We start from the raw sequence: 27,870 nt of genomic DNA, 5'->3' as shown, positions 1-27,870 counted from the left end.
CTACACCGAGGCTACGGAGCAACAGCAAAAATCAGTTACATAGGTGTGTTGGCATACATGTTTAACCCAAGAATATATTGCGTTATATATAAGTGTATAGTAGAATATACATTAATATTTTAGATATAGACATATATGTGCATGTGTATGTGTATAACTTGCCGTTCGTAGGAGCGGAGAGCTCCGAGACGTCCTTTCTGATCAAAAGTTATCCTACATCGCGCTGAAAGCGGGGCTGACTTCACAGCCACGTCAGGTTGCTCCTGGCCTCATCCAGGCACCTTCTGAATGTCTCTATGGGTGGAGGCTCCACGGCCTCCGAGAGAAATCCCACATCAGGTTTTACTGAGGAGGGTTTCAGAGCCGGACTGTGATTCTTTCTGCTGTTCTCCTCAGAGCATCCTTCACCTCCCGGTTCCTCAGGCTGTAGATGAGGGGGTTCAGCATGGGGATCACCACCGTGTAGAAGACAGAGACCACTTTGTCGGTGTTCAGGGAGTAACTAGAGCTGGGGCGTAAATACATGAAGATCGTCGTCCCGTACAACATGGTCACCGCTGTCAGGTGGGACGCGCAGGTGGAGAAGGCTTTTTGCCTGCCTTCAGCTGAACGGATCCTCAGGATGGCAAAGGAGATGAAGACATAGGAGACCAGGATGGTGGAGATGGTGCTGAGCTCAATGACGCCAGCCAAGGAGAAAAGGATCATCTCGTTGATGTAGGTGCTGGCACAGGACAGAGCCAGGAGGGGAGGAACGTCGCAGAAGAAGTGGTTGATGACATTGGAGCCGCAGAAGGGCAGCCTGATGATGAAGGTCATCTGTATGATGGAGTTCAGGACACCCCCGACGTAGGCCCCCACCACCAGCCACGTGCACAACCTCCGAGTCATAACAGAGGAATAGAGCAGGGGGTTACAGATGGCCACGTACCGGTCGTACGCCATGACAGCCAGCAGGAAACACTCAGTCGTCACAAAGACGATGTAGAAGAAAGCTTGGCCCATGCAGCCAACAAAGGAAACAGTCTTCCTCTCCGATAGAAAGTTCACCAAGGTCCTGGGGGCAATCACAGAGGAGAAGCAAATGTCAACAACGGAGAGGCTGCCAAGGAAGAAGTACATGGATGTGTGGAGCCGTGGGTCACCTCGGATGACTACGATTATCCCCGCGTTGCCCAAAAGGGTGATGGTGTAGACGAGCAGCAGCAGCACAAAGAGGGCCACCTTCATCTCTGCTTGGTCACTCAGGCCCTCGAGAATGAACTCTGCCACTGAGGTGTGATTCTGCTCTGCCATTCGGGGCTTCGTGTCTACCGAGGAAGGAGAGAGCCTGAAAATATAGGACAGCGGAAACCATACCTTTATTTGAACTGAAATGGGATAAATTGATAATTTACACCCTGTGCAGACAGTTCTAGTTCCAGGGAGCTGGGACGGGATGGACCGCACTGTAGCCACCTGCTCCAAGCTTGTCCTCTTTTATGGTCCAAGGAAAGAGGAGGTCCCTTTTGAAGGGAGAGCACCCCAGCTTTCCCAAACACCTTCCCCTCCTGCAGCGAGTCACCACGGAGGGTGTCTCGCTTTCCAGCTGTGGGCAGACCTTCGGGCAGGTTCACTTGTACCTCAGAGCCCCATTTCGGTACCTACAGTTTGATGAGATCGATGGATACAGCAGCAGATGGGGATCCAGGTGACACACGGAATCATCAGCTCTGCCCTTCACCTCCTGCGATTAAGTTTTCCTCCACATTTGTTTCCCTTCCTCCCGATTCCAAACCAATCGTGATAGGGTGCCCAGAACTGTAGAGCTCTGCTTGTAATTGTAATAGCTTGGAGTAAACGTAAAAAATACCGCCGCTCTCTTTCATCGGTTTCGGAAAAGCACCCTTAATTTGCTGGGAGGGAGGGAGGGAGCTGTGCGTGATCCTAAAACTCATTCAGGACACGAGGAGTTTAACGTCACAGCCTCAGAAACCTCGGGGAGGTGAAGTCAGGGAGACCACGAGCGAAATTTGGGTGTGAAGCTGTTATTTTGAACTGGGGTAAGCATCAAACGTTTCCTCGGTACAGCTTAGCGGATATACAAATTGAGAGCCTGAACACCACAAAACCCGTCTGGATTTCCCCGCGCCGTCCAGGGCGAAGGTGCGGGCCGCGGGCTTAGGGCCCCCTGGGTCCAAGGGTCTCTTCCAACCTAGAAGATTCTATGATTCTACAATGAAGAGTTTAAGTGGGTTTCACAAGTGACGAATCAGCCTTTCAATGAGCGAAGCCATGGCATCCCTGTCCGCGGCTCCCCTCGCCGCGCAGTCCCCGGCAGGGACCGGGAACCACCACACTACGCTGAGGACTTTAATGGCACCTCCTGTTTCCAGATGGGGACTGGGAGATGAAACCTGATTTAGAGAGGCAGTGTAAGCGTCAGGAGACAGCTGTGAGCGTTTATGAGCATGAACCAGAGGTAAACACCCCGACTAAGCCCACACAAAAGTGGGATCCAGGATGTTCTTCTGGTATTCCAGCATCCGATTGCGGATTGCACCTCGTTTCCAGGTGAGCACAAGGTATGACTGAGAGCATCGGCAGAAAGCCTGAGGGAGGGGAACGGTCAAGGGGCCAAAAAAAAGAGCCAGACTGAGGAATCCCTGTTTTAAGAAGCCGTCTGAGGAGGAAAACCTGCTCAGAGGGAGCCTGGGGGTGGCACCGCACGGCATCCTGGTGGCAAGGGCACTCACCAGGACTTCTCTCACCCCGTTTTCAGCAAGCAAAACCCCGGCAGCTCCTGCCTCGCCTGGGAGAGGAGTCAGTGCCGTGGATGAGACCAACGGAGCTGTGCTGAGCCAAAAAAAATATCACTCAACTCCAGTTACCTAAGCTTAGGCACCTGGTCAAGCTGCTCACCCTCCTGGAAACGTGGAATACAGGTTTCTGTCCCCGATAACATGAAGGTTCAGAATAAAACAATTTTTTACAGGATTAGAGATGAGACTCTACGGCTTACCCCACCAGATGAGCACCAGGATCAGAAGATTCGTTGAAGAATCGGCTGAGTATTTCTTTACAGAGATACTCTTTATTCTTTAAAGTGAATCACTATTTCAGGGCCAGTGGGTGAGTTAATCTCTCCTTGAGTGTGTTCTCTCCTCTTCTCCCAGACTCCTTAAACACACCATAAGCACTGTGATTTCTCATCTTGTGAATTCAAAACCCTGGAGTGCGTCCCAGCAGAAATACTTCATCTTCTTTACACCCAACCCAGAGGAGCAAACCTTGACCTGGAGGAAATCAGAGCAGCCTCCCCAAAGGCAACGTTGCTGCAGTGATTCATGCCAAGAGCAGGGTACAGTCCCAGCCGAGCTCACCAGGAGCTTTCGGGGAATGGTCACACCTACCTGTGGAGGAGGGTCACCTCCTCTTACCAGCTGCAAGATCTCTTCCGCCTTGGATGGCGCTATGGGCTCAGGATGTCTGCATGGTAAATCACAGAATGGTTTGGGTTGGAAGGGACCTTGAAGATCATCTCATTCCACCCCCCTGCCCTGGGCAGGGACACCTCCCAGAAGCTCAGGTTGCTCCAAGCCCCGTCCAACCTGGCCTTGAACACCTCCAGGGATGGGGCAGCCACAGCTTCTCAGGACAACCTGCACCAGGGGCTCACCATCCTCATGGTGAAGAATTTCTTCCTAATAACTCATCTAAATCTCTCCTCTTCCAGTTTGAAGCCATTCCCCCTCGTCCTATCAAATCAGGGGGGCTACCCCTTGAAGTCATCCTTCCTAGCTTCCAGATGAACAAGAACATCTCTCCTGAGCATCTGAGAGCCTCCTGCGTATTTTCATCAGATGAAGTGCTTCACTGGCAGCAACGTGTTGCTTTTATGTGCCTCTCCGCAGGTCTTTATGGGCAACGGGTGTCCCTCCTCAGGGAGGAAAGGTTGGTCACGGCTTCGGCGACAGTTCAGGTCTCTAAGAGAAGTGCATGTGGATTGCCTACTGCCAGCTCCTTAATGAGAATCCATGAGAGTCACAACAGTCTAAACTGCTAATAAACCTCAGCCATGCAAAATCCCGTGCTAATTATTGTCACAAATACCAATAACCCATTACGACGCTTGGCAGCCTCAAGGGACAGAAAAGGTAGAGATCCAAATGAGCACAAGTTATTCTTCACGAGCCCCTCTGAAAATCAAGGGGGAGGCGAGAAGGTGCATCCAAAGGACAATTTACTCCAAGTATCTTAAATAACCATTACAAGCAGCTTAGGCTGTCCTAATTAGCCCTGGATGGGTGCCTGGAGCAGATGGCTGGGATTACAGGAGAGGACAGCTGACCCAAACCTCCAGGCAATGCATGAGCCTAAAAGGCTTCCAGACCACTGATGGTAACAACAGGGAGGTCTACACAGGACCCACTTGTGGGAACATGATTGACAGTCCAATTTTTTTTTTTTTTTTTCCTATGCTGCATGTATTTCCAGGACTATCTCAACTGCCTGTTTTTCCCTCCCTTTTGCAGAGATCCCGGTCATTCTGCCGCTCCACCTCTACCGCAAGATCAAAACCATCTCATCACGGCCCACTTTGAAAAGAGGTGGTGCTCATCCAGCTCTAGCTGCAAACCTTCCCCCCACACACCCCCTCCCTTCTTTGGCTAGCAGGAAATTGATAGCACATTCCTGGGAATTTCGGCGTAATTCCTCTCCGCTCAATAGATATCAGCTACTTTCGGTCTGTGCAACATTTTCAGGAGCTTTATAATCCACACTATTTCCATCAGCGTAGCTGATTTCTCCCATTCAATAATAGAAGCCCGTGCTTTTAGATTAAACCCTCAGCAGGGATAGAGCCACCGTATAAGTAGTAGTTCATATTTGGGTCAAATTTTTATCCATAGGTGGGATTTACTCATCTATCTGGTGTCAACCCCATCAAGCGTGGACACGAGCCAACCACCTAGGTGGTCTCTGCAGTCGGTAGGCATCAGGGTGGTGGTTCAGCTGTTCAGACATGGGTGCCCAAGGACTATCAGAGACCCACCATACATCTCTCCTGCTCCCCTAAAATGCACAATCCTCTACATGTTATGCCACACCTGTGTCCGTACATCCTATGGTATCTCAGGTGGAATTAGATGGATCAATAGACTCAGTGTAGCCCAGGGGAGGATTTGCCATGTCCAAAGGAGACCCACACATGGTCATACGAACGCACAAGTTCTCCATCAGCATGACTGAGAGCCTAGAGGACTGGCTGGGAGACGGACACACGGGATGGGTTCGGGCTCACCTTGCTCCAGGTCAGCGTGACATACGGACCTACGCAGGAGCTATTGGTGTCCCAGCTTCTCTTCCAGCCTGTGAAGTCCAACGGTGTGATTCAGTTGGCCAAAGGGACAGCTCTGGCAGCAACGCTGCAGGACTTAGAGGAACCTATGACCACCTGGAGGAGCAGCTGGAGCCCAGCAGGAAACCTTCAGTGGCACCAGAGGAGCACAACCAGCCCCAGACCAGCACCTGCACCAGCAAACCCAAATATTGGCAGAGAAGAGCAATGCAGACACAGCTGTGCTGGCCCCAGGTGGGGGGTTGGGTTGAGTGCAGCTCTACAGACAACAACGTTTTAACAGCAGAGTTTATATTTGGGGAGTTTCCATGTCAACACTTTCACTGCTGAGTCGCATTTGTTCCCCATCACAGGACAACTCCAAACACTCCCTCCTCCTTCAAAAGGCAGACAACAACATGCCTTCCAGTTAGCTCCCAAACAAGCTTCTCTGGCTTCTTACAAGAGAGTGACAAAGGAGGAAAAACAATTTGTGGAGTTGGTTATCAGGTAACAAGGTACAAACCTTCGAAGCGTTCTTCACCAAGTTCTTGGTCTCCCCTGTATTAGTCAGGCACTACGTCGGGTACTGCTGCATCTAAGGGTGGTTTCCCCTCTTATGATGGAGGTGGAAACGGAAAATAAACTATGAAAATAGTATATAAACCGAAATCTGAGAGGTGGAAGTGACATGACCCAAAGGCTGGGCAGGTTTCAGCCACCCCGAATGCAGATGTCTCGAAGGGCCGTATCTCAGAGTCACGCTACACGTCCCGTACACGGCATGCTATGTCTTCAAGCAACATAGTTGGCCCAAGCCTCTTCCCATGTTTATTTTAACAAGAATCACAGTCTTTTGCTCCTTCTAGGGTGGGAGACAAAGATCAGTTTTAATGTTTACCCCTTAAACTTGTAATTTGGCCACTCAAACCCCACCACTAATGGTCTCTCAGATACATATAACTACATGCTTTGAGAAAATGAGAGAAAAAATTAGAAATATTAGTTTTATTGCAACTAATGCTCCATGGCTTTACTGCACGTCCTTAAGTTTAAATATATGTATCAAAAAAATCCACTAAAAAGTGCATTTAGGAACTGTCACTGTCCAATACTTAATGTTGTGTGTTAACAAAATCATTTGAATTATTTATTCACTATAAAAAAAAAAGCACTTTCAAGGATTAAAAGCGCAGTAAAAAAATTTTTAAAATACCTTTGAGCATTCTTTGATGGGTCATTGTGGAAGAAGATTCAGAGAAGTTCCTCTCAGTTCTCCCGTTTCCTGCGGCTTTAGGAAAACATTTCCTCCTCTCCCCTCCACGCCTCCTTGGTCTGCTCCGTGTGTCCTCCTGCATGCTCCCATCTGTCACGGCGTTACATCGAATCATCTAGGTTGGAAGGGACATTTAAGATCATCAAGTCCAACCGTCAACCTAACACTGCCAAACCCACCACTAAACCATGTCTTTAAATGGTTCGCTGAAGTTCACCTTAAATCTGTAGGTGCCATTGCACGGCTGGAAGAGGTACAGCCCTTGGTAGGGAGGTAGTCCACTGCGCTGATGAATGGTGTCCAAACTGTAGGAGAGAGGGTGACCACGAGTAGGCTCAGGCCAAAGACAGCTGAGAAGAAAGTGGTCCAAATCCTCAGCAGAAATCTCACAAATGTGTCATTTTTTACAGGGCTGAGCCTCGTCATCGTATTTACCTTCAAGCGAGGTGACTTGGGGTTGCCCAAGGAAGGGCAGGTCCAGGAGAAAGCCCAGCACATGCCTGTCTCCAAATATTCGGAAACAATCTGGACATTTTAACACGTTTCCTTACAAACTGACCTTGGGTGGGTTCTTCAATAAGTACGTATTTCTCCTGTCATGAAACGCACTAGGGGCGAATGTATAACAAATTCATCCCACATCAACAGAGCTGTACTACAAAATGGACAATAACATACAGAAAAGCTACCACAGATTCTCTCCGATTTCAAAAAAGGACCCCAAAACACAGTCCCCGTTCCCATGACTGCCTAAATGTCAACCCCTTTCCCACTTCAACAGGGAAATCATTATTCTCCCCACTGCTCTCTTCACCTCCTGGTTCCTCAGGCTGTAGATGAAGGGGTTCAGCATGGGGGTCACCACCGCGTAGAAGACAGAAACAATTTTGTCCCTGCCCAGGGAGTAGCTGGAGCTGGGCCGCAGGTACATGAAGAGAAGGGTCCCGTAGAAGACGGTGACGACCACCAGGTGGGATGCACAGGTACTGAAAGCTTTGCGCTTGCCCAGCGCAGAGCCCACCCGCAGGACGGTGAATAGGATGCGGCCGTAGGAGATGAGGATGATTGATACAGTGGTGACCTCGTTGAAGCCCCCGAAAACAAATACCAGCACTTGGTTGAGGTGAGTATCAGAGCAGGCCAGTTTGGACAGCGGTGGCCCATCACAGAAGAAGTGGTCAATGATGTTGGGGCCACAGAAAGACAATCTCAGGGCAAACCCCGTGAACACCGCTGAATTACAAAACCCAACCACGTAGGACCCGGCCAAGAGGGAAACGCAGACCTTCTGGGACATGACGACGGGGTAGCGCAGGGGGTTGCAGATGGCGACGTAGCGATCGTACGCCATCACGGCCAGGAGGTAACACTCCACGGTTACAAAAGCAGCATAGAAATGCAGCTGTACGAAGCAGCCAGCAGAAGAAATAGTCTTCCTTTCTGATGAGAGGTTCAGCAGCATTTTGGGCGTCACCACTGAGGAGTAGCAGAGATCCAAGAAGGACAAGTTGCTGAGAAAGAAGTACATGGGGGTTTGAAGCTGGGAATCGAGCCAGACTACTGCTATGATGCCAAGGTTTCCCACCACGGTGATGCCATAGACCAGCAGGAAAACCACAAAGAGGGTAACCTGGAGGTCGGGGTGATCCGTGAACCCCTTGAAAACAAACTCTGTCACCACCGTCCAGTTTTCCCGAGCCATTAGCGTGGAAGAGACACACAGCTCGCAGGCAGGGAGGCGACTTCCCTGGCATCAATCACGCCGAATCAATCCCTTAATTACTAGCGGGTTTGAATCCCATCCTCTGTAGATAACGAGGGTGTCTCCTAATGAAACACTGCCAGGAACCCTGGCAGGATGCTCAGTTGGCCACGCAGGGACCTACATCTGCCATCCCAAACCAAGCTTGTCTCCTACCTTCACGTTCTGATTTCACGGAAAGAAGTAGAAATCCAACCAAAGCAAGGTTGGTTTTTTTCCCCTTGGACATCACCATGGTCTTCACCATGTGCATCGCTTCCATCTCTCTGCAGGTTTTGGCGCATTAAGGGAAGAGCAGCCCACATTCGTTAGCGTTTGTCCCGATAATAGACAAGCTGGAGGAATATTAACATCCACTCTGATTTTCAGGTTGACGATGTCCCGGAGACTCTTTTTGTTATCCCAGCTAGCGCGGGGTTTCAATTTGTTGCTCAGGGCTTCTTATTCCTAAGTGCTCAGAAACAAAAATAGAGTGGGTTTTGTTTGGTTGGTTTTTTTAATAAGTGATGGCTGACAAAGTTAGTGGCTACTTCGGGGGATAAACTGCGTTTGAATAACTGCTCTCCCCTCCTGAGAATAAATACATGGACAGAAGGGCGTAGACACGCGTTTTTCTATTCCCGAAATCTTCCAGCTTAGCTGGTGACTTGCTAAAAACTGTGCTTTGCCCTTTATTTCTATCGTTTAACTTACATTTTAAGCAAACAGTAACTTCCCAAGTACTTTCAGCAACTGATTAAGATGCCAAATTAGGGTTAGAAAGTTATGTTACAATTTTTTTCCTAAAAGGCAATTTTACCATGTCTCAAACCCCGACATTTGAGAGCAGTTTAAGCGTAGTTCCCCTTTTCTCTACAAGAAAGCCTCAGTCTGCCCTCATACCAGGCTGGAGTGGGCTTCAATTTCTGGTTTATTCCCTTGCCCAGTCCTCCGCTCAACCCCGAAGGCTCTCCCTGCCCCGGGCTCCTCTTTGCCACCCATTCCACCGCCATCCACCTGAGATGCCGCCTCTTCTGGTTTCCCATAAGAGATCCAGCCTTTTTCAGTCCCAACTGCTTTTGTGCCCACCTCTTATTAGTCCCTCCAAGGAGATCATTCAAAAGACAGGCAGGATCCACACCTTTTTATTTCGGAGGAAAAACTGGAAAAATAACAACAGAGAAAATTAAACAATATCCCATTAAATCTGCTTGAAAGCGTGCGTGCTCATCTCAAATAGGATAAAATTATTAATAGGTCTCCAAAAAGGATTGGTGCTGGGGAGAAGGTAAGCACATAAGGTATACTAAAGATTTTTTTCCATACACATATATATTTGTCCCGGTATATCCTTGCCTACTGGCAAGGGTTATGTTTTCAAAGAGAAACAGCAATTTTTTGCTCGTGTGACAATCAGTGCTAGAGTTCTTCGGCATTGCCCCTAATCAGATCTTTCTCACCTGTCTGCATGACCGTGTTGTACAGAATCATCATGGACTTCAGGAAAAAAATTGGTTTTCCACCTTCTAGCTTGGTTTATAAAACAGGAAGCAAATTTATTCTGAGCCTCCTCTTCTCCCGACTTTTAATTCTACATGGTGCTGGGTGTCCACGTACGGCTGTGTCTCCCAGAGGCTCTTTTCTTCACTATTTATTGTTTTCCACCTGACACGGTTGGGATAAGCCGCCAACAGCCTCCTTGGGCACGTCACCCCATGCCAATCACTCTTGCTCTTTCTGCCCTGCAGATATAATTGGAAAGTTCCCTTAGTGATTTCAAGAGTTAGAGGTCCAGAGATATTACCTCCTCAGCCCTTGAGATGGGTTGTCTTCTGGGAGCCAGAATATGCCCAGATCAGAAACTGCTGTGAGGTTAGTGAGGAGCAGCATCTCTCCTAGAGACAGCATCTCAGCACCTTGTAGCTATGGAAACGCGCAAGCCAGAAAGATTTACCGATCTTCACAAAGTCTTAAAAATCATAAAGGATACACCACCCGTTTCCAAAGCAAAGTGTTGCCAACCTACTGAAGACCATAATTCTAATATCAAATTAGGAAGTGGCAGAGGTATTAATGACCAGAGAATAACACTTGAATATGATGTTAAATTGATTACTATACTTCCCTCACGCAGAATACTGTCTCCCCTGGTACCTGTGTAGGGACAGGGTCTGGATGGGGAGAGACAGGCAGAGGAACAAGCACGGGCTGGGCTGTTGGGTTCAGAGGGTGATGGGTGGTGGGTTGTACTCTGCCTGGAGGCCAGGGAGTGCCACAGGGGTTTGTCCTCTTTAAATAGAACCAAGGAGGACACCACGGTGTGCAGGTGACCATCCCACCGTACCTGAGCAAGGCGAGCAGAGTAGACCCAGAGACCTGGGCCAAACTCAGCCAAGACTCCAAACTGTCAGGCAAGCTGGTGACAATGAGGCAGATCCAAGGTCAAGCCAAGTCAATCCCCTGGTCAGGGTCATTCCAGCAATTGCTAGGCAGGTCCACCATCAAGCAAAGGTGCGGATCAAAGCAGCCCATCGGCGTGAACACCTACTGCTAAACTGGAAACCAGCACTCCTCCAGCACACCCCAAGAGAGGAACATGCTTCCTGGGCTGAGCTTAAATAGAGCTGATGAGCAAATGGGCAGAGGCTGGGGGTGGAGGCCCCAGGTGAGGCTGGTCAGGGCCGTTAAGGCCAATTAGTTCACTCTGGGAGAGATTAACCACTGTCTGAAAATGCCCATTTCTCACCATTGAATATAGTGGAAGCCCTGAGTCACCCGCTCAGGTGTGGACATCTGTGCCACAGGTACCTAAATGTGGATAATCCCACACTTGCTAGAAAACTGGGCTCTCTAGTGTCCACAGAGGGACATCGGCAGCTCCAGAGACAGAGTCAGTTGTGCTTTATGAACCGTTTGGGGGTCCTCTGAAGGACCTGAAACGTCTCTAAACCCATTTTCATTCTGTGGGCGAGGTCAGACCGAAACCTTCGCGCTGTCCACAAGTATCTCAGAAGCATGGTCACCACCGCCCCTGGGTACCCACGCTCAGCAATGGCTCATCCATGCGATGTGGAAGCAGCACAATGGCTTTCAGAATTGCATGTCACCTCCTTTATTTTTTCTTTTCTTTTTTTTTTCTCTTCTTTTTTCTTTTTTTTTTTTTTTTTTTCCTTCTGGTAAACCCTTCCATGAGGAGCCCTGAGGGCTTTCTCCCAGGAGAGCAGGAGGGACCATATTTACAACCCCGTCACCCACAAGCTATTGGAGTCTGGGCAGGAGCACGTCTCTCTCCCCATCGGGCAGGTGACAGAGGTTAAGCGGACACGTAGATATTCTGCTCCGCAGTCGGGATAAACCCTCGGCTCCCATCGCTCCGTAGCGGCGAAGGCGCAGGAGGAGCCAAGACAAAGCAGAACCACCCCTGTGTTTAGGCAGTGGGCTTTCTTCTTGGTCTCCTCGGGTCCTCTTTTTTTGGGCTCTGTCGGAAAACAGCCTTACCCAAGGAGGTTTTCTTCATCGTAAGAGGGAGCAGCGTCCCGTGCAAATTGCTTTTCTTTTACTTAGGGGGCTTAAAGCAAGATGAACTGATTTATGTAAGTGTTAAATAAGGACGAGTCTTATTTTGTCATAAAGAGACGCCACATTTCGCATTGTCAGCAGCAAATAGCTGTTAACAGAACAGCCTTTGGAATCAGCACATTTTAAAATTCACTCAGTTTCCAAATAAGCGTCTTAACTTAACGCCTGCGGTTTTAGGGCGCTTCAGCGTGCGGCAGCTCATAAAAGGTATAAATCATGAATTTCCCGACATGACTTTTTTCCGCTGCAAATGATAAATAATAATTCTCTAAACGTGATTTGAAGACTGGGATAATAATTAAAAGCCAAGGGGAAAGTGTCTGGAGGTCGTTAATGTCGAGCGATCTGTGATTTCACTGGGACCGGGACTTTCCCTTCTCCAGGTTTAGGTGCGCTCCTACGAGGTTCCTCCGAGGTGTCTTCTGAAACAGATTTCTTTCGGACTGAAAGGGAATAAAGATCTGATCCTTTCCTTAAATCTGGAAACACCCGTGCCAGAGTAAACCCGTAGTTTTAAGTATCCGAGCGTAAGAAAAAAATTGACCTTTGGATTGTCTCACCTCACTCCCTGTTCTTTCCTAAGTACGTCAACTGCAAAGCAAAAAACATACAGTTTGGGTTTAGGAAATATAGCACAACATGCAAAAATGTGGTCGTTTGAACCGGTGACTGCTCGGAGTGAAACTCGGGTTTCTCATTTTGATGTTTTTCTTCCCTTTTTGCCTCAGCAGGTAACGTCTGCGTTACTGAGCTTTGTATACCTTCGCGAGCTTTATTCCTTAGGTAACGGAGAGGACGGATACCTCAGAGCAGCGCCTATCACGGGTGAGATCGGCGTCTTTTTTTTCCTGTAAAACAAGTATTGCATTAACATGAGCAACAGGGTGTAAATGCTTTGTGTTTCTCAAGCACAGCATTTTTATTTTTTTTTTTTTGATTCAGACATTATTTATAGCGTTATCAGAGCTTCGCGGAAAATCCCACGGAAAGGCTAATTGGAATATAATTTTGAAAAAAAAACAGCTGTTTGGATGAATATTTACCATCCTCAAACATTTGTCAAACTTATGTTTTCTATAATGTCTTTTTAAATACTTGCAGTGAAAAGGTATTCAGGTCTGATTTTTTTTAGTACGGCACCGGGGGATGTAACGGCATTATCTTACAAAAGCCACAGCTGTGTTGTGGGTGACATATAGACATACAGACAGATATCCATAGCTCTAATGGTACACAGTTTGTTTGCACTGGAGGTGAAACGTTATTTAATAGAGTCAGTATTTTGCATAGGAATACTTGATTTAGCCACAGCTGCTTTTTTTTTTCCCAATAGAAAACTCAGTGTAATCAGTAAATATTTATTTGTCAAAGGAACCACTTAAACTAGGTGAGTGTAGGGAGGAGAGGTTCTATTTTTTCTTCTTTTATTTTTTGATACCCTCTTTTTGTCGCAAGTACGAGTAAGGGAAGAAGATGTTTGTGAGATCTAACTGCACAGTTAGTAAATTTGTCCTCCTGGGACTTGCTGAGAGCCCAGACGTTCAACTCCTGCTCTTTGGGGTGTTTCTACTCGTTTACGTGTTCACCCTCTTGGGGAACGTTGGCATGATGATCCTGGTTAGGACCGACCCGCACTTGCACACCCCCATGTACTTCTTCCTCCACCATTTGTCCTTTGCTGACACTTGTTACTCCACGGTCATCATGCCCAACATGCTGGTGTCCTTCATCTCGAGGAACAAAGACATTTCCTTTACCGGCTGCGTGGCACAACTCTACAGCTTCGTTTTCTTCGGCATTGTTGAGTGCTACCTTTTGGCTGTGATGGCATACGACCGCTACGCTGCTGTCTGCAGCCCGCTGCGCTACGTGGTCATGTTGCCCAAGGCGGTCTGCATCTGGCTGGTCTCAGCTTCCTACACCCTCGGCTTTCTTTATGCAGCGATATACACCGGCTGCACCTTTGGGGGGTCTTTCTGCAATTCCAACGTCATCGACCATTTCTTCTGCGACATCGGCCCCTTGCTGAAGCTCTCCTGCTCTGACAGGGTTCTCAGGGAGAAGGTCATCTTTGCCTTCGTTAGCCTAAACGGGATTAGCACCAGCGGAGTCATCTTGGTCTCGTACCTGTACATCCTCGCCGCCGTCCTGAGGACGCGCTCGGCGCAGAACAGGTCCAAAGCCTTCAACACGTGCGCCTCCCACCTGATGGTCATCTCCTTGTTCTATGGGACAGGGTTTTTCACATACCTGCAGCCCAGCACCAGCCACAACGGCCTAGACAAGGTGGCCACTGTGTTTTACACGCTGGTGACCCCCCTGCTGAATCCCTTCATCTACAGCCTGAGGAACAGAGACGTGAAGAAGGCTTTGATGAAACATATGAAGAGAGGTCTCTGCCTTCGTCTTCATTGACACGGGGAGGGAGGGTCTGAAACTGTAAGAACCAAGTAGATCTCAAGGAGGCAGAGCTTATAATAAAGTTTACATTTTTATTTTACCTTCCCAAAGATCAGTATTTTCTTTCCCAGTCTTGTGCCGATGCAATGGTGGGGGAAGACTGTGGGACACACTGTGCTGTATTTTCTTTCTATAATTGTAAGATATAACTGGGGGGGGGGGGGGGGGGGGGGGGCATGGTGTAAATTTGTGGGGTTTAAATTTGAAATACTGCACTTTAATTCTGAACCGGTCGATTGAACGGGCACAGAGTACTACAGGGACTCAGCTGACACTGAAACCAAATCAACCCAATCAACTCAATCCTCCACGGTCATAGAAACACAGAATGGTCCACAGAACTTTTTTCTCTGCTGTTGTGACGCTTGATGATCGATAGCATCAATATTGTGCCTTAGGATTGCAACACACCAACATAGGGCAGGGACACAGGCTGTGTGAACTGGGAAACCTTGAGATATAAGGTGGGATTCACCATCAAGCAGACGAGGGAATTGAGTCTAACGTACTTGGTCATTAGGTCTTGGATAAAATAAGAGATTCGTGAATATCTCCTTGCTCCTATTACCAGCTGGTTTTGGCATCCCCTGTCACTGATGGAGACAGTCCGAAGATGGGGATCTGAAATTGTTGGCATGACCATCTCCAAGAGGTTGGCTTGCTGCTTTCCTCTCTCTGTGCTTGTTACTGGCCAGCATGGTAAGGTCAAAGGAGGTTAAGAGGAGGCTCTAAATCCAGTCCATGGCAAAACTAAAGAATCATAGAATAGTTCAGGTCGGAAGGGACCTTTAAAGTCCATCTAGTCCGACCTTGCTGCCATGAGCCGGGACATCTTCAACTGGATTAGGTTTCTCAGAGCCCCATCCAACCTGAACTTGACTTTTTCCAGGGATGGGGCACCTACCACCTCTCTGGGCAACCTGGGCCAGTGTCTCACCACCTTCATTGCAAAAAAATTCTTCCTAATGTCTAATCTAAAGGAGGAAATGCTTTTGAAAACAAGCTCATGTGGAGCTCAAGACTCAGATGGTAGCTCAGCTGCTGGGTGTTTGCAGAGGGCAGCATGGGCAGGTGCCCACTGGGAAGGGCAGTGGTTGGGGGGCCACTGGGCAAGCAGGACCAGCAGCAGGGCTCATGGTCCTGCTGGGTTCCCTGGCACAGGGAAGGGTAGGAGGCATGTGCCGGAGGTCTGTGCTCGGCTGCTCAGCAGGAGACGGAAGAGGAGGACCTCCTTGATGGCACGCTCTGAAACGCTGCCAATGCCATGTGTGATGCCCAGGCGGCCAGCAGACCTTTGGATTTGGGAGTGACAGGAACTGGAGAGCACCTGGGGCAAGAGGAGTTTGTACAGGAAAGATTCATCGCCTTTTAACAATAAGGGAGCGAGACCTTGAGAATAAAAGAGGTCATAAGGCAGGATTTAAGCTGTAAACTGGGAGATGCTGCTGGCTGCGGAAGAGCATTTTGACAGGGCTACCAAGAAGCCCAGAGCTAACGTCTGGTGTTCACCCGAAAAAAACAAGGGGGGGAGGGGGGGAAGCTACATGCGATAAAATACAGAAGATAAATCAGACTGTCTATGGTGTCTGGTGAGAGGCACAAGCCAGGAGTAGAAAGAAAGCAAGACTTGGAAAAGTTTCCAAAACAAATCTGGAAGCCCAAGTAATAGGGTGGGGAAACAAAAACCCCTGGTGTCAGGTGAAGTTGTGGCGTCCTTTCTCACAAACCCAGCAGATAAACATCGTGCCAAAGCTACTTCCACCTGACAAACTCCCTCAGGGCGTTCTTCACCTCCCTGTTCCTGAGGCTGTAGATCAGGGGGTTCAGCATGGGCACCACCAGTGAGTAAAAGACAGAAAAGGTCTTGTCCGTGCTCAGGATGTCGCTGGGCCTTGGTCGGAAGTTCAGGGCGAGGATAGACCCGTGGAAGATGGTGACTCCAGCCAGGTGAGAAGTGCAAGTGGAGAAGGCTTTGTACCGGCCCTTAGCAGAGCTGATCTTTGAGACGGCAGAGAGGATGAAGGCGTAGGAGACCAGGACCGCCAAGATGGTCACCATCTCCACCAGTCCCCCGAGGCCGAATACCAGACGCCTGTTGACGTGGGTGTCAGAGCAGGAGAGCGCCAGAACAGGCATGAGTTCACAGTAGAAATTGTTGACCTCGGCTGGCCGGCAGAAAGGCAGGCTGAAGGTGGCGTCTGTGTGCACCAAAGAGTGCAGCAGGCCAAGCACATAAGAACCAGCGACCAGCAGGATGCAGACCCTCTGAGACATGATGGATGGGTAAAGCAAAGGGTTGCAGATGGCCGCGTAGCGGTCGTACGCCATCGCAGCCAGAAGGAAGCACTCGGTGGTCCCAAAACCTATGAAAAAAAAAAGTTGGGTGGCGCAACCAGCCAGAGAGATTGTTTTCTTCTCCATCAGAAGGTTCATTAGTGTCCTCGGCGCCACCACCGATGAGTAGCAAGCATCTAGGAGAGATAAACTGCTAAGGAAAAAGTACATGGGTGATTGAAGTTGACTGCTGCTCCTGATCAGCACGACCATGCCCAGGTTCCCCGCCAGAGTGACGAAGTAAATGAGGAGGAACAGGACGAACAAAGGCGCTTGTAGTTGTGGGTCGTCTGTCAGTCCTGCCAGAGTCAACTCCGTAACTTGCTCGGTTTGATTTTCCTCGGCCATCTTCTCCAAAAGCACTGTAATTTATGTTCACAGAGCCGGAATAAAAAGAATAAATTAATGGGGACACTCAGCACCTAAAAAGACCAACAATGCCCAGTGCCTGTACTGGCTAACCCTCTCGTTAGCAGTGATGTGTTTAATTTTAAATCAACATTGGTCAAAAAACAATTTGGCCAGACGGTGGAAATTTTATTTCGGTATCAGTTACTCTGCCAAGTGTTCAATTTTTTACTCATTCTGACACGTACGTATTTTTATTTATTGTACACTCATAGTATATATCGCATTTCAGTGTAACCCTGCCAGGTTCTAACCAAAAAAAAAGAGTAAACGAAAGGGCTCAGTGATCCCTATAACAAATTAGTTATATTAATAATGAAAATAGACTCCACAGGATACGAACTAGAATATAAACTTTCAAATTTCAGGAAGCCTTCCCAGAGGAGGTTGCTTTGAAGATCATTTTGCTTGCATTGCTGCAGAGAGAAAAAACTGAAAAAAAAAAAAAAAAACAACCCTTACTCTTAAACTCCTCGTTTCTTTCGCTCGTTTGGGGTTATGCTTTTGTGTATGGAAAAAGTGCGTTGCCACCATGTGGGAGAAAAGAAACCGTTAAAAAACAAAGACGGTGCGACACGTCTTTGCCTTTGTAACCTCTTCCTCGACGCCCCCCCCCCCCCCGTTCTAAAATTCATACTTAGGGGGTTTAAAGATATGGGAATACATCGACGCGTCCTGACTTTTTATCGTAGAAATGGGTGAGAAGTACGGAGCAGCCCTCCACGGCGGCACAGAAGTAGACGCTGTAACGGAAATATATGTATTTAAAACGACCCAAGAAAATTGTTGGGTAAACCGACCCACTTTTAGGGGAAGATGGTGGAAAATACGGTGGCTGCTCGGAAGGCTCCTGCCGCCGCGACTAAATCTCTTCAGTGGAACGAGTACAGCTTTCCCATCAGGAAAACCTGATGAGCCCGGCTCATTCTTTCAAGAAGATAAATTCCTACCGGAAAATCGAATAAACCGTGTAGCGAGGCGGGAGAAGTGCACGGGGCTTGGCTGGACCTCAGAAACCTCAGCCATGCGTTGGCGCAGCTACAGGGGTCAAAAACACGGCAGGAAAACCTGTAGAATGGCAAAAATTGCTCAAGATGGCACTCCCCGGCGTTGCAGAGACAGAGACGTACGCCAGCCGGTCTTTTATCCGCTAACTGCTGCTATAACCTTCAAAAAAGCATTTAAAAATATAAATGGTAATATAACCTTCCAAAAATGTCGCGTGCCCTGTGATTTCCCTTCTCCTCTCGTTCTGTCGCTCTTACGGGAAGAGAATAGCTCGTCTTGGTTTGGCTCATAAAGGTAAAGCCGAGATCGACAGAATTCTTCTTGACAGAGCTCACCTCTGAAGGAGGGTAAATTTACGTATCACCTTAAAGTTTCAGCTGTAAAACAAATCCAGGTGTCCTTTTTTCTTTACCGGTTGAGCTCTTGCTTCTTACTTCTGCCTTGCTTCGCATTAACTCGTGACAGATTGTGAGGACAGTCATACGTTCGGTCTGTCCAGCCCGACAGGTTTAATTGCTTTTTAGTTCTCGTCTCTAATCCACTGAGACTTCTGAGGTGCTTCTGTTGCGAAGCGTGTCGGAAAACTTCCTTTGGGAGAAATGCAATTAGGTTTATATTCCTTTGTCAAACATATATATATATATATATATATATATATACACACGTACAATCTCTCTATGCATATATGTATACGTATGACAGAGGAATATAAAAATGCAATGCAATGAAATGCAACGAAATGAAATGCAATGCAATGAAATGAAATGAAATGAAATGAAATAAAATAAACCAAAATAAAATAAAATAAAGTAAAATAAAGTAAAATAAAATGAAATAAAATAAAGTAAAATAAAGTAAAATAAAATAAAGTAAAATAAAATGAAATAAAAGAAAGTAAAAGAAAGTAAAATAAAATAAAATTAAAATAAAATAAAATAAAATAAAATAAAATAAAATAAAATAAAATAAAATAAAATAAAATAAAATAAAATAAAATAAAGTAAAATAAAATACCAGTCTTAGAGCGGCTCACAAAGGCTCGGACAGACCTCGTGGAGCTATCCCATAATCCTAGCTATCCACAAAACGCATCCGAGCACACGGTTCCCCATCGCTGGGGGACAGAGAGGCGTTTCTTGGGTGGGATCCATGTAGAGACGGGTCTTGCACCAACGGGAATTACACAGAGAGGTGTCTGTTTCTCGGGGGCGTGAGGAGATATCGACTGGGTGAAAAATGTACCTGACCAAGAACATTGTTTATCCCAACTATGAAGTTGTTTACTTCTATTTTTTACCTGAAGTTGTCTGTTTCTTAACACCATGACAGAGAGACCTTCGGGCTATCGGGATCAATCCCCTTTCCGTAACTTCTTGGTGTCTTCTACAGAAAGTCTGTTTCATAATAGGCTTAAAAGGGCTGCGAAATACAGCATTAATGAGTCAATAAATGGCGAAACAGCTATTATTGACCCAACGCGTGATTAAGCTATTTATATTTGCACACCGTCTGAGAAGCGGCTTTAGGCACAGCAAAGGCAAGGTTCAAATTGCCTCATTTTTCCAGGAAAATTAGCACCGACGCTCACTGTGACCTCTGGAAGGACCAAACGCCACGAACCCAACCTGCAACTTCACTTGCAGGAAGCAAGTTTCTGGTGAAAAAACCTTATTCGAGTGCCAAGCCGCAGGCAATGGCTTGAGACACTGCAGCGAAGAACTGTATGACTGAGTCATTAACTGAGTATACGATGTCCTGTAGTCCCGCAGGTCTCCCCCATTCCCACCCAGCCCTGTAAGCACTGGGTTTCAGAGAGACCCTCCATAGAAAAAGGGTTTCCGACTCTTGTGGGTTCTGCTCTGACCCTGAGCAGTCGGGAAACCCGTGTCCAGCGCCATCCAGGCTTTCTTTGAAGCCGTTGAACAGAGAAATGAGATGAACAGGATGAATCAAGCCGCGTGGAGAGGCTGCTCGCTGTTCTTTGACCACTGATGGTGCGTGAGGTTGGGCTTCATCTCGCCCAACTTCAGCTCTGCAGAAGTTACAAGTCTAATCTGTGTCAGTCACCTGACTTCTCCCTGTAATTAAGGGAAATAAATGACAAAGAAATTACCCTCAAGATGCTTTCATACAGGCTTCTGTGCAATTTTGAGTCCCACTCAATAATGAGGAAATTCTCTCCTGGTCACCAGCTTCCTTCACTCACCGCCTTCTCCCAACCGCTCTTCTCAGGGCAGCCTTCACCTCCCTGTTCCTCAGGCTGTAGACCAAGGGGTTCAGCGTGGGGGTCATGATGGTGTAAAGCAGAGTGGCCCTCTTGTTCTCATCCAACGCATAGGTGGAGCTGGGGCGCAGGTACATGAACAAGATTGCCCCGTAAAACATGGTGACGACCGTCAGGTGGGAGGCACAGGTGGAGAAGGCTTTTCTCCTGCCCTCCGGAGAGCGGATCCTCAGGACAGCGGGGAGGACATAGGTATAGGAGACAAAGATGACAGTCATGGTGCTGAGGCAGTTTATGCTGACGAGAGCAAGGACGACCACCTCGTAGGTGTGGGTGTCGGAGCAGGAGAGAGCTAAGAGCGGGGCAATGTCGCAGAAGTAGTGGTTGATAACATTGGAGCGGCAGAAGGAGAAAGTAAAGATGAAAGCGGTGTGTGTCACCGCGTGCAAGACGCCGACGGCGTAGGAACCAGTGACAAGCCACCGGCAGGTCCATCCATCCATGATGGTGGGGTACAGGAGGGGTTTGCAGATGGCCACGTACCTGTCGTAGGCCATCACAGCCAGCAGGAGGCACTCGGTGACCCCAAAAACAATGAAGCAGCACAACTGGGTTGCACACCCGGAGAAGCCGATGGTTTTCTCCTCCGTCAAGATCTGGACCAACATTTTGGGGAGGATGACGGAGGAATAGCAGACATCGACAAAAGCCAGGTGGCCAAGGAAATAGTACATGGGGGTGTGAAGGTGAAGATCGGTCCTGATTAATATAATTATCCCAAAGTTCCCCAAGAGGGAGATCATGTACATGGCCAGGAAAGCCAAGAAAAGGGGGACCTGGAGATCCGGGCGGGTGGTCAGCCCCAAGAGAACGAACTGGTGCACATCAGTGTGATTGACAGGTGACATTCTCTGCAACGCGTTCAACCCGTGGGAGATAAGTGAAGTGACAGACAAGGCTTTGGGCAGCTCAGCAGGACCCTTGGCTTCCTCGGTGTCACCAAAAGGAGGCAGAGCACTTCCTACCAGAGGGCCATGAAACGTCAGCTGGACTCTGGACCACTCTTGGAAGAGCCGAGCCTCCGTCCAGCAGCTTCGAAAGGATCCTGAATCCAAAACTTACTTGTCAAGCTGAACCGTGAGGATGCCCTGGGTTTCCCTCAGCACCACATCTCCTACGGAGTTTCCTATCTGCGCCTTCCTGGGGAAATTTAACAGAGGAGGATGACCAACACACTGTGTGTTTCTCAGTAATAACCTTTTCAAATAAAAATTAAGCTATTTAATGCATTTTGCTTTTTCCTTAGTAAACGACAGGTACATTTTGAAAATAAGCGTATTTTTAAAAATAAAACAGCGTGGAGCAATTTGACTTGCAGAAACTGCAGAATTACTTTTCTTGTTGATTTTGTGAAACAAACCAGAGCAAAAGTGTGCATTTCTCTTTCAAAACTGACACGAAGACGCGGTTTTCAAGCATACACAGCCTTGACAACCCCATAGGAAAGGAAATTTGCAGTGGCGATGGGGAAACTAGCTTGGATGTAGAGCCGAGGCCATACAAGCGAGCACAGGAGGAGCTGAGCGGGGCAGGGAGAGGAGATAACACAGCCCATGCTGTCAGTATTGGGCACCCTCTTGCCTTGGCCACCAGGGCCATCCCGTGCCATTACAGTGGCACCTATGAAAAAAACAAACACGTCTCCTTGTTTCACATCATCTAAAGCAGAAGAGTGCTCCTCCCATGTAGGATTCCTTCTGCTCTTCTCACTCTAGTTGCTATGAACGAGATATCTTACACCTCTGGTCCTTTCTTTCCTCTATCTCACCACCTTCAAGTCCATCAGATAAAACAGAAGGGATGCTTACGTTAGCCCCACAATGTCCCTTCATGTCCCACCACTCCAGAGCAGGTTCAGGGCTGAAGACTGGCCAGAACGGAAGATGTCCTCACCTTGGACATGACTTCTCCAACAAAACTCACATCTTCAGTGCAGCTCCTTCAGCGACTGGGATGAGTTTGGCTGTTCCTCCAGACAATATGTCTGGGGCCATAATTCATCTTCAAACAATTGTTGAGAGTGCTTCTTAGAACTCTTTCCTTAAGAGCTGCACCACGGAGGACTTGTTGCTGCACCTTCTAGAGAGCAGACAAGCCCTCTCCGTATTTTCTAGTGGTATATGTACTCATTTTTGTGACCGTGGAGTCATTTCAGTCCATGGAGAAAAGAAGCTTGACAACAAGCAAAATCCACCCGGAATATCAATTTCTTCCTCTCCAGGCTCACTAATGAAGCCCAGGAACAATTTGCTTTTGCATATCTGGATTGAAGAAGATGTCTTCCCCTCGCTCCCGTGCTGAGGAGAGGGAGTGGATGAAAAGCAAACATCTACATGATGCACCAAACGCAAATCCCAACTTTTTTCCGCGGTCACCCCTGGTTAATATCTAACTTTCTCAGGTGTGTCTCCTAGTGCCACCTAAGCTGGATTTCGGCAACGCAAACATATTTCTTGCAACCATTTCTGCCATCATGATCTCCCCTTCTTAGCACCCTCTTGCTCCAAACCCCACCCCAAATGTTGATCTTCGCCTTTTCTGGCTTCTATAAGACACTAATTGTCCCCCCACTAAGTTTTTTCCTGCTGTATCTTTTCTCTTTTTAACTTTTTCTATGAGTGTTGCTGAGAAGAGCAAGGCAATGGCAATCTCCCAAACTCAAATCAGTACCGGAACTGCAGTCTTACCTAAACAAAATTATTTTCACTGAGATGTGTCCACTGGGTGCGAGTGCCGTGACGGGTATTACCTACAACACTGTGGTCTCGACGTATGGATTCGCGAAACACTTTCCTATCTGCTTTCTCCAAGAGATTTGGTTTCCAGAGCTGGTGGTCTCTCCGTGTTAGTTTCTTCGAGTAGGTTGCCACTTTCAGAACCTCCAAGAGCTGCGTTTCAGAGACCGCTTATTCCTGCCAGTATTAGCGGGAATGATATTTTCTACCCATACGCGTGGGGTTTTTTTGGCAGTGAGAATTCAGAGGTGTCATAAACCCCCCCTCAGACAAACTCTGCACCCACCCGGACTGCCTGGTGATAACGTCTCACCACCACCATCACTTCACAACTGCTGTTGATGGCCCCGTGGCTAAGAGGCATGCCTTCATCCAGCAAAATATACGAATATCTAAAGAAAGGCAGCAATTATTTTCAAAACATTGACATATTTTCTCACAAGTAGGTCTCCTATTAACTTCCGCGACGGACTTTTTTCTTCAATATTGTTTTTTCCTAATGAGATTTGGGGCCAAAACCCTTGGCAGGCTGTCTACAGCCCCTCCAGCCGTTGCATCCCCCCTGGGACACAGGCAGCACTTTGGACCAGTTGAATGCGACCAACTGGTAATTTCCCCTTCTGAAATCATTCTGCCTTTACCTGACAGCGAACTCACCAAAGACAACCTAAACGCCACCAGGTGCCCAGCTTTTGAGCAGAATTTGTGTCTAGGGGGGCAAGAGTGGCATTTTCTGGCAGGTATCTAAAGTTGTTTCCAAAGTAGGAAAAGTATCATCAGCTTGAAATATTATGAAGTCTGCCAGATTGCCTCTGTGTTATTGTTTTTACTCGCTACCCTTATTCTGTTCATTGAATCTTAGTCACTCAGGAAATACATAAAAACACAATCTGTGCTCAAGTGCGCAACGGTGCCAAAAAGCCTCTAATGAGTTTTAATTTAAAAGAAGGGAGAAAGCAAAGCCTACCGAAAAAAAAAAAAAAAAAAGAAAAGGTAGTGAGGGTCTGCGTGGCTTCTTTCCCGAAGACACCTGGTGGGTTTTGATCTCCAGCTCCCACAAATTTGTCCTGAGAATGAGAAAAGACACCCAGAAAAATTCATGAGCGGACTCTACGCTCGGCCGGGGCAGATCTTTCGCGTTTGGAAACCAGCCGGTCCGCGTGGGTTAACAGCAGCGTGCAGCTCCTTCCAAATACCCTCATAAGCTCCGCTTGAAGTTTAATTTCATTCCACCCGGATCTATACAACACCGACTTGATGAGGGCTGAATTGCTCAAAGGGAAAAAATAAAATACAATAAATGATAAGGCGTGAAATGAATCGTTCAGTGGCAGTAGGATGCGGTGCGCGGTCTGGCGCTCGTCATCGCACCCCTGGCTTGGCGCGGGATTTCTCCTTGTGCACCCCAGCCTGCAGCGCTCCCCAGAGAAATGCCAAAATGAAATTGGAAACAGCATGCTTTTGATAAATGAAAAGCTAATTATGGGGCTGTAGTATTAGTTTTTTGCTTTTCCAGATCATTTAGAGCTACCTGCCTACTTTTATTTAGCATACCAGCTGTTGAGTCTGAGCATGGGTAAGCTGAACGTTGACATCTACAGGTGTGGACTTCTTCACTGGACTGTTCTTCACCTTGTACTCTAGGAAGCATTTCATCTTGCTCCAAAATAAACATCCTAGAGAACTTATCTTAATACTGACTAAAAGTTCCCACTCCTCCCCATTGACCGCAGAGTTCCCAGTTACTCCCTGGACCAGGAAAAATGCGGTGTCTATTGTCTACACCCTGGTGAACCTCATGCTGAGCCCCCTGATCTACAGCCTGAGGAACGGGGAGGTGAAGGATGCTCTAGAGTTCTTATTGCCTCCTGGATTCGGACTGGTAAAAAGATATAGTCAATTAAATGCAAATAACATGGATGTTCTTGAGATGGCACCTTTGTTCTGCGGCTATAGCGACGGAAATAATGAGCAGGTAACATTGAGGGCCATGAAAGCTCGGAAAATTCTCTGTCTGGGGTGCAGGGGGTAACTCAGGGGGCCTCTGGGGGATGCACAACTCTGCAGCAACCTTTTGTCGGGTGCAAAGGCCATAGTGAATAGCTGAGCCACACACTTCAGGAACCAGGTCCTTGAGGAAACGCAGAAGGCAGCGACGGATAAATATCCCCAGCCACAGGCCACGGGTGGTGCTGGTACAGGCGAGGACGTTCTTGTTTGCTCTGCCCTGTGAGATGGGCTGTGGGGATGTCCCACAGAGAGCATCATCGGGGTTTTGTTCTCGTGATCTCTAAACTTGTGATCCCACCAGGGCCCGCTGGACAAGACCATGGGCAAAAAGGGCCAACAAGGGATAGGGTGCAATGGATAGCCAAGACGACTCTTCAAGGGGGTTTGTTTTTCCACTCTTTGTCTCCTCATCTCTCTGCCCACCCCTTGTGTTAACCTGATGAGAAACATTAGAATCAACAGATGAGGCCAGATGAGAAAATCATCAAGCTGACTGTGGCACCTCAGAGAAGCAGCCGGCACCAGGGGCACCTGGAGAGGGTCTTCACAAGCTTGGTTGGAGCACGGGGGAAGTTGCAAGGAAGCAGCAGGACACAACTCATGTTCTGGTCTCCCTGTGGAAGAGTCCATGACTTTCGTTGGCTATGAAAGAGCTCAAATAATTCCTTTTTAGACTGAAAATGTCGGGCAAGATGAATTCCAGCTTCTGTAGACGCGAGCGTGCCTGTGCTCAGGTGTGCAACCACACGCACACACTGAACGACTGCGGCTTTCAGTAACGTGCCTGAAAATAGATTGGTAATGATGACTTTTAGGGCATGCGTCCAACCATTTAATGTTTGCTCATGCAAAACAGAAAACTTAATGAGACAGTGCTTTTACTGGTGTGACTCATGAAAGTGAATTTAATGAAACTGTGTTGGTTTGTACCAGATGGCAAACCTACACGCATTTCTCCTCAACGGGTATCTCCGGTTTCTCCATATGTACTTCAAATCTAGGAGCCCCGAAGTACGAGTAGTGCAGCGCTGAGATTGAGATTTCCCATTCACAAAAGCCAGGGAATGCTGTCAGCAAATACCTACGGAGCGAGATACACGTATACATACGTACACGTTTATACTCACTCGTCTTTTCATACACTCTTTCCTATATATAATTTATTAAGAATTTAATGCATTATATATTCAATACGTAGGAACTGCTTGCGCGCATACCTGCATGCACAGCACCACACACACACTATCTTATCTTTTCTTGTTTGTGTTTTCTTTTGTTGCTTTTCACAATAGGTGCAGAAGAATGCAAGGGAGGAGCATAAGCTCTTCTGATCCTGAAGTTCTTCCTGATGGACAGGAGACGTCACTCCTCTCCTTCCCGCCTCTCCCCGTATATAATTTATACCTGTACTATAAAATGGGATCTTAGCAGTGGCTAGCCCGCAGCCTAGTACTACAGCATCATCTTCTTCACCCTGCGCTTTATCTGGATTAAATATTCCTTACTTACGCCTAAACCAGTAGCTCAGGTGGAGCGCCACGTGTCATGAATATAACGTGCCTCTGCTCCTGAGCTGTCCCAGTTATTTCCTCACGATGCTGTATTGCGCTGCATAAACATCATTTTCATGGCCCCAGACTAATTTCCCAGTGAAACCTCCACGCCAGTGTGGATACAGAAGGTCAGATTGGAAGAACCAATGTTAAAGAGCACGGAGGCATCTGGGATTGAGTTCAGTCGCCTGAACGTAGGCTGTTAACACCACAGAGATGCCCACAGGTCTTCCTCTGAGCTTTCAGATGTCTCTCCAGAATGGCCCAGCGCTTCTGAAAGCTGCATGGCATACGTGCCAAGCGCTTGCCAATGTCCTTGGCACCTCAGGACAGAGCAAACGGCACCGGATTTCTACATGAGGGCAACCAAACCCAGACCTGGCCCGGGGAATTTCACTGCCTCTTGCTCCTTTCCCTCAACTTAAGCAAAAAGTTTCCATCATCACTTGTAAGAAAACATGCAAAAAAAAATTGAAGTGGTTTCTTAGTTATTAAAATACCTTTTTTCCTTTATAAAGTTTTCATCCAACTGAAAGGAAAAAAAACAACCCAAACAATAAACGTATTATTGTTATTGTTATTGTTATTGTTGTTATTAAGACTGTTGGGAGGAGAGATTAGATGGACCAAAGTAGACTCATCTCCTTCAAACTTAGATAAACCAAATTGAGTGGTCAAGTCAGAGTTCCTTGTCTCCATTTGTGATCAATAAAGGTGTGTTCCTATTTTTCTAGGTTTTGTTCAGACAAAGGGTGCAGTTTAAAGAATTTAAGTTTGAAGATCTCCCAGCTTTCTCTCCTCACCGAGTTTTCGTTGGCATCACAGGCTGGGGTCAGGCTGTAGGAGCTGGGTTCCTCTTGGATGAAAACAAACTGAAAAATGGGCTGGAGGGCGACACCTCATGCGGTCTGAGCTCTGGTAGATGTTCAGATCCACCAACCAGAATAAATTTAATCCAGAGAAAACTCTCCTGAAATGCGTATGCCATAGATAGCAGGTACACAGTGCCCGTCCTGATGATGTTCAGACCTGCTCCTGTTGCACCACATCTGTCTTAACCATCTGTCCTAGGATGGGATAAAACATCCTTTTATTCCCACATATTTTAGAGGGGACCTGGCTGACTATCTCACAATTAGACAATGAATTTTTAGATGCTGAG

General features: G+C 47.5%; 3 protein-coding genes across 3 annotated transcripts; 1 reads left to right on the top strand and 2 right to left on the bottom strand.

Annotated features, from left to right (window-relative positions):
• Positions 1–357: 357 nt before the first annotated feature.
• Positions 358–8,298, bottom strand: LOC309673284 (uncharacterized protein; the record flags this gene model as incomplete). The annotated part of the gene is made up of 5 exons (XM_082485024.1): positions 358–1,310; positions 1,360–1,370; positions 2,485–2,591; positions 6,814–6,901; positions 7,370–8,298. 5 exons carry the CDS (start codon positions 8,296–8,298, stop codon positions 358–360), a joined length of 2,088 nt encoding a protein of 695 aa, XP_082341150.1.
• Positions 8,299–13,389: 5,091 nt separating this feature from the next.
• Positions 13,390–14,331, top strand: LOC309673283 (olfactory receptor 5AP2-like; the record flags this gene model as incomplete). The annotated part of the gene is made up of 1 exon (XM_082485023.1): positions 13,390–14,331. One exon carries the CDS (start codon positions 13,390–13,392, stop codon positions 14,329–14,331), a length of 942 nt encoding a protein of 313 aa, XP_082341149.1.
• Positions 14,332–16,128: 1,797 nt separating this feature from the next.
• Positions 16,129–23,509, bottom strand: LOC309673282 (uncharacterized protein; the record flags this gene model as incomplete). Its single annotated transcript, XM_082485022.1, has 5 exons — positions 16,129–17,058; positions 17,783–17,861; positions 20,333–21,371; positions 22,638–22,707; positions 23,432–23,509. The coding sequence occupies 5 exons, from the start codon at positions 23,507–23,509 to the stop codon at positions 16,129–16,131; spliced, it is 2,196 nt and encodes a 731-aa protein (XP_082341148.1).
• Positions 23,510–27,870: the final 4,361 nt, after the last annotated feature.

This window comes from Vanellus vanellus (assembly GCF_965231255.1).
Source record: "Vanellus vanellus genome assembly, chromosome: 6".
NCBI lineage: Eukaryota > Metazoa > Chordata > Aves > Charadriiformes > Charadriidae > Vanellus > Vanellus vanellus.
Note: the sequence above shows the minus strand (reverse complement) of the source record. Positions and strands in the feature narration are given on the sequence as shown.